This window comes from Mizuhopecten yessoensis, unplaced genomic scaffold, assembly GCF_002113885.1.
Source record: "Mizuhopecten yessoensis strain PY_sf001 unplaced genomic scaffold, ASM211388v2 scaffold9561, whole genome shotgun sequence".
In the NCBI taxonomy this organism is placed as follows: Eukaryota; Metazoa; Mollusca; class Bivalvia; order Pectinida; family Pectinidae; genus Mizuhopecten; species Mizuhopecten yessoensis.
In genome coordinates this window covers 220,307-226,306 of record NW_018408109.1, presented here as the reverse complement: position 1 = coordinate 226,306, position 6,000 = coordinate 220,307, and the positions used below count along the sequence as shown (strand labels likewise).

The 6,000-nt window shown below is 38.7% G+C and overlaps 1 protein-coding gene across 1 annotated transcript; it reads left to right on the top strand.

The window, feature by feature from the left end:
- Nucleotides 1-229: 229 nt before the first annotated feature.
- Nucleotides 230-4,524, top strand: LOC110458384. The gene is made up of 5 exons (XM_021510054.1): nucleotides 230-320; nucleotides 515-652; nucleotides 1,502-1,588; nucleotides 2,290-2,352; nucleotides 3,078-4,524. The coding sequence occupies exons 2-5, from the start codon at nucleotides 530-532 to the stop codon at nucleotides 3,933-3,935; spliced, it is 1,131 nt and encodes a 376-aa protein (XP_021365729.1). The 5' UTR covers nucleotides 230-320; nucleotides 515-529; the 3' UTR covers nucleotides 3,936-4,524.
- The last annotated feature ends 1,476 nt before the right edge of the window (nucleotides 4,525-6,000 follow it).

Sequence of the window (6,000 nt, the reverse complement as noted above, 5' to 3'; positions counted from 1 at the left end):
AAGGCACTGAATGGAACAGCTCCTCAGTACCTACAGGAGCTTGTTACCCTGTATCAGCCGTCAAGATCACTGCGGTTGGAGTCAGAATCTTTGTTGTGTGTCCCAAAATCTCGTACTGTGACCTATTTTCTCGTTTACGGAAAGTGCCGACGGTTCCCGATTGTGATCTGTGTTATGTCGCCGTTCAATCGGGAACAGTCGGTCCTTTCCGTACATATTTTCTGGTTTACGGAAACTGTCGAGATTCCTGATAGTGCCACCGTTGTGCCGGGTAGATCGGACCTTTGATACCTGCTCAGTAATAGAACTAAAACAGATATGTAAGTAGCCTATTTTTCTTTTGCATAATTATATATGTATATTTTCAATTATTGCATTGTATAAATTGTATGCAGAAAGCGTTAGCAACACGAATGAACCGCGTAGTAAACGCTAACTTTACGTTAAACTACTGCTGCGAGATATAACTATCATACTGTTTTAAAGTATATTTAATCAGGTTCTGTGTTTCCAGCATCAGTGGATTACAATGGGGAAATATCGGACCCTGTGCATATGTCTGCCTCTCATCTGTATCATGGTGTTTGCTATACAGCGACATTATTACTCCAGACGTATGACTTCTACGTTCCTGGCCACCCTCCCAAGTGAAGTAAGTGTCAAACCTTAGTGATACTGCAATATTTATTCTTCAAATTCGATTGTGATCCGCACAATATATTATTGCTTACAAACCTTCGAGATTGGTTATACTAATTCATTAACACTAGGTTCCAATGTAAATGTTGATAGTATAAACCACCCATAAGGATACTTAGATAATGTTCCGTCGTTTTGGGGGAACTTATTTTGTTGTTGGACGAATTCATTTAAATATTTCACTGATCTACCTGTAATTTATCTATTCAATATTTGTTTATGTTCAAGTGTGTACCTGCACATAATTATGCAGTTTTAATGTCTTAAATTTGATTGACAACACGTCCAAAGTTCCGTTAGGGCCTACGACTTGATTATAATGTTCACATACTATAAATACAGGTATAAACAATATGAAGCTAATACGGAAGTGCAGGTAAAATGTGACCCGGAGGTGGTCAGTGGTTGCCATATATTCGGACATGCCCGGGGATACAGACCGCAGTTCATCATATATATCATGTATGTAACACCGCTACGCCTTGAGCATGCTGTGTAATATAGGCGCATGTAAGATCGCCGTCCCGATAAACCAGTAACAAACAGACAATGTTATGTTTGGTCAAATAATGAGGCGTTTGTAATGCATACAGTGACGTAAATACATCTATATGCATGGTCTTTAGTTCCATTGTTTATATAGTTTAGGGTTGCCCATGTTTAAAAATATGTCGTATTGAGCAGATACATTAGATGAAAAGAATAGGCTGATACACTATGTCTTTGTTTCCGATCAATCAATGATCGCTGCCGTCATGGTTTTCTAATACACGAAATGCAAGGATTATTCACTCTATTTCAGTTACATTTTGTACGACCTGTGCAGTTACCGTATGCTAACCTGAATACTGATTCTGTTCAGAATGAGGCTACAGCGCCGACACCAAAGGTGAGCTACATGATGAAAATGCAACCTTAGATATGACACATAAACAGCACCATGTACGAAGTTATATCTTATCCTAGACATGTGATCAAATATCGAGTTCGATTCCCCGATCGGACGTGAAAAGGTATAGGGTCATCTGCCCGTACACATGAGTTTTCCCCGGGTACTCCGGTTTCCTCCCACATTAAGACCCTACGCGCGCTTTCATCCGTGCTTACAAGAGGTTTAGATTTAATTTGGCTAACGTCCTATTAACAGCTAAGGTCATTTAAGGACGTGACTCAGTGTGTGTAGTGTATGCGTGCAAGTGTGTGTATGCTGGAGACAGAGTATGTTGATGTGCTTGCCTCCTTGTGATAGCGCGGATTCGATGCCGACTTTATAGTTCTATCTCACTGAAATATCATGCCGTAGGCACCCAGCACAGCATTCCGCCCGGTCACATGATACTGACAACGGGTGTTATTAATATCAGTTGAAATAACTTGTTTCATAATTGTTGTAAATGAATCAAGTTTATATATAAAGATCGAGCTTATCATACTTTTAGATGATAACGGTTTAATTCGCACTCTAAATGCGCTTGTTTTTTAACAACATACTATGTAATTATTATGTGTCATCTTTTTTTGTTTTTTGTTTGTTTACGAAGTGTTTAGTGTTTTCAGTTAAAATTTGGGTTTTTATTTCTCTTGATATAGATAAACCCAACTCCGCATCATACCGATGACATCTTACTCGACTATTTGAAGGAAACAGAAGTTGTAAGTATTGGTGAACGTACGATTGAAAAGATCCACGTAATGCTTAAGTAAAATCCTATAATGCTCACATCCTGGACATAGTGTTTGTGCATAAATGCGACAAAAGTTTACAATCGATGAATTCGAAATAAAAAAAAATGAATAGAAACTGCTTTTAGCTTTGTTATACAAAACGTAGATTTTTCTTCAATCGAAACTTGTGGATGCAAGAACGACTGTTCCGTCACAAATTTAACATGTGACTAGTGTTAGAGATAAGGATGTGTGCTACATGTACACCTAACACACCATAACTATAACTTGTATTAAGAACTACAGTGTAACATATTATCTTAATCAACCTAGCAAATATTTCATCGTGTACTTAAATCGGTCTATATACGCGCCGATAGGGATCTCCATACCACTGACAAAAACTGCAACAATGCATTTGCAGAACTTCACTGAAAGTGTATTGAGAAAAAAAATCTGACCAACACTCAGACCCTGGACCTCAGATCATTATACTGTCGCTCGAACCAAAAGATCTACCTGACCAACAGGGGTATATGTACACAAATGTATATCTAAAACGAAGTAAGGGGGGTCACTGTATGATTTCGTGTTTGGCCTATACAGTTGGACAGGGATCTTCATTGGATATTTTTTGGAATTCTGGATACTTTTATCCAGGGATACATTTAATTTTTGAAATTGTTAATCTCAATCTATATTTTTTTTATCAGACAAATGTGAATGACCTTGACCGTTGGACTAACAGCAACCGAAGTTTGACAGTAGTTACTGCCTTCTTCGACATTGGTAACTATCCAAGAGGAGGCAAAGAAACCCGAGGACCAGACAAGTACAAACAGTGGATACGAGTGTTCGCCTGGATACAGAATCCTGTAGTCTTCTATACGGACAGTGAAGAGTTTGAGAAGATATTTCTTGATCTTAGACGAAATGTGACGTCAAACACAAAGGTCATCCGCATATCGCGTGACTCATTGTGGTCGTTCCAAATGAAACCAAAAATAGAACAGATTTTCGCAAATCCCAAATATCCGAAAGTCAAGCCATATACGACAGTTCCAAATTATACATGTATAACACATTCGAAGTTCCCCATTATTGCTGACGCGGCGAAAAGGAACACATATTCTTCTAAATTCTTTGCTTGGGTTGATATTGGCTACTTCCGGGAAATCGAAAACGCCACGAAGAAATTTTGGTTGGAAGTCCCTACAGAATTCGATAGAACTAAAATTGGCGCTACTCGAATTTTTAATAATCGGCTTGCAGCAAATCCAAGCACAATCATCAGAATTCACATGAACTGGATCGGCGCGGGTATATTTCTTGGGGAACGCGATGTATTTTTAACATTTACAAAACAGTACAAGCTGTCTGTGTTACGGTTTTTAGAGAAAGGCCTGATAACCGTCGAGCAGTACATGCTCGGAGCAATGTATTCAAGAGTTGAGCGTATCGCTCATCCTCAGAGAGTTGATATACAGGCATTTAAGCCGGTCAACGGAAGGACGAAGACCACTGACCCCTGGTTTTACCTCGGGTTCCTCATGTACAAAGAGGTTAATTAAGACTGTTGATCCTTATGTCCAAAGATGACGTAAAGTTGGGATGACTTTCGTGTCCAAAGAGATGACATAAGAACTGTGATCCTCTTGTCCATAGAGGTAATGTAACAATCAACCACTGTGTCCAAAGATATGATGTTAAATCATTAGCCCTCGGGTCTAAAATGATGAACCTCCGTCACACCTTGATTGTTTGTCGTTTGATTACTTCGCGTACAAAATAAAGTGAATTGTTGAGGTTATTTCAATATCCGAAGTACCAGATCGTGTATCCGTAACACATACTCTATTGACAGATGTTGCTGTGCACGTTCTGTCTACATTGCTGTTTACGCAATAGCGCGTGTAGTGTTAATCTGAGGACATTTCCGAAATAATAAACTTGATAATATATTGCGCGTGATGTTTTGTTTCAATTCGCCATCAAACCACGTACAATGTGCAACTGGTAGTTTTTCGGGGACGGTGCAGCCAGCGGACCTATCCTCAAAGTGTAACGTGGAAGCATGTGGAACGGACCTATCCTCAAAGTGTAACGTGGAAGCTTGTGGAACGGCCCTATCCTCAAAGTGTAACGTGGAAGCATGTGGAACGGAACTATCCTCACAGTGTAACGTGGAAGCTTGTGGAACGGACCTATCCTCAAAGTGTAACGTGGAAGCATGTGGAAACAAAACGATATGCACGTGCACACGTGTACCGTCATTCGGCATATCAAACACATCCAAGACCAGCAACACATGCATATGGCTCACTGGTTTATACATGCAATACGTATACACTGTAGCTTTTGGCAGAGATTTGCACGTTCATGTCTATTGCGGGAAATAGAGTCTGCACGTGCGTGTTTATAGCTCAGTGATTTAGAATGTTTAACCAATCAAAAGTGTCGTTACATCGCTGATGGTGTAGAGTACACTATAACCATAGTTCCTCATGGCGATTTATCAGGCACTTAAGAAGATAAAAGTATGATTAAATTGTAGTTTTGACCACATTGGTAAACCAAACTACCACAATAATGAAAAATAAAATGTGTGTATTAAAATTGTCTGAAAATACCATAATATGTATTTTAATAAATAATAGAAACAGCGATGTGTTTCCGACTTATTTTGTTACCAACAATGTGGAACCAACAACACAATTGTGGCGGGAGTATCCGTCAAACTATAGGCTGTTCTAAATAGTGTACCTCCCGGAACAGCCAATTCATCGGCCATTGGATTTAACCAGGTTGGATTTGAATATTGAATATGGTACAAGGACATTTTATTGGCAAAAGAGGATTGAATGCATTTTATCTCCCGAGAATGTTATAACAGGGCAGTGTTCTTGACCCTAACTAATTTTTATCTTCACCAAGTCAGCAGATATCGCGACTGTCTAATTATATACTTTCACATACAGTGCAAAATAATACTGGGAAATATTATCAGGGGAAGGTCGACGGAAACTGCAACTGATGAAATGCATTGGAGGTTTAGAGTCCCGGTAAATATCGTTAAGTAAAAGATTACTAAAGTACGTTGCTATTATACATATGTACAATTTGGAACCGTCGGCACTTTCCGTAAGCGAGCACGTATTTTTCTCGTTTACGTAAAGTGACGATGGTTCCCGCTTGACTAGTTGATGTGGTATGAAATGAAAAAAACAATACAATTTGTTATATTTCTAAATATGTCGTGATTTATCAGATAATACATGCTAGCTATTTCTGTGCAATATTACCGTATAATAAAAACGATATAGGCCTAGAATACGTTCAATAAACATGCAAATGAGTCTTGTCACCATGGGGATCAGGTGATATTCCTATGCACTACAACTTCTACGTTTGTAAACAAAAGGGTAATTTTATTTACCGGAGATAAAGGGCCAAATTCGATGTGTGTTGTGATGACCTTTACCTTGAGAGTGCACGCGCCGTATCAGAATATGTGACGTCACTGCTATGGTTTTAGTGTAAAACATCATTATTAATGTTGTTATAATAATTAATAAAACACAGATTGATTAAAAGAAACTTAAATTATTGATCATTTAAAAGGTTCCCATGGACTAG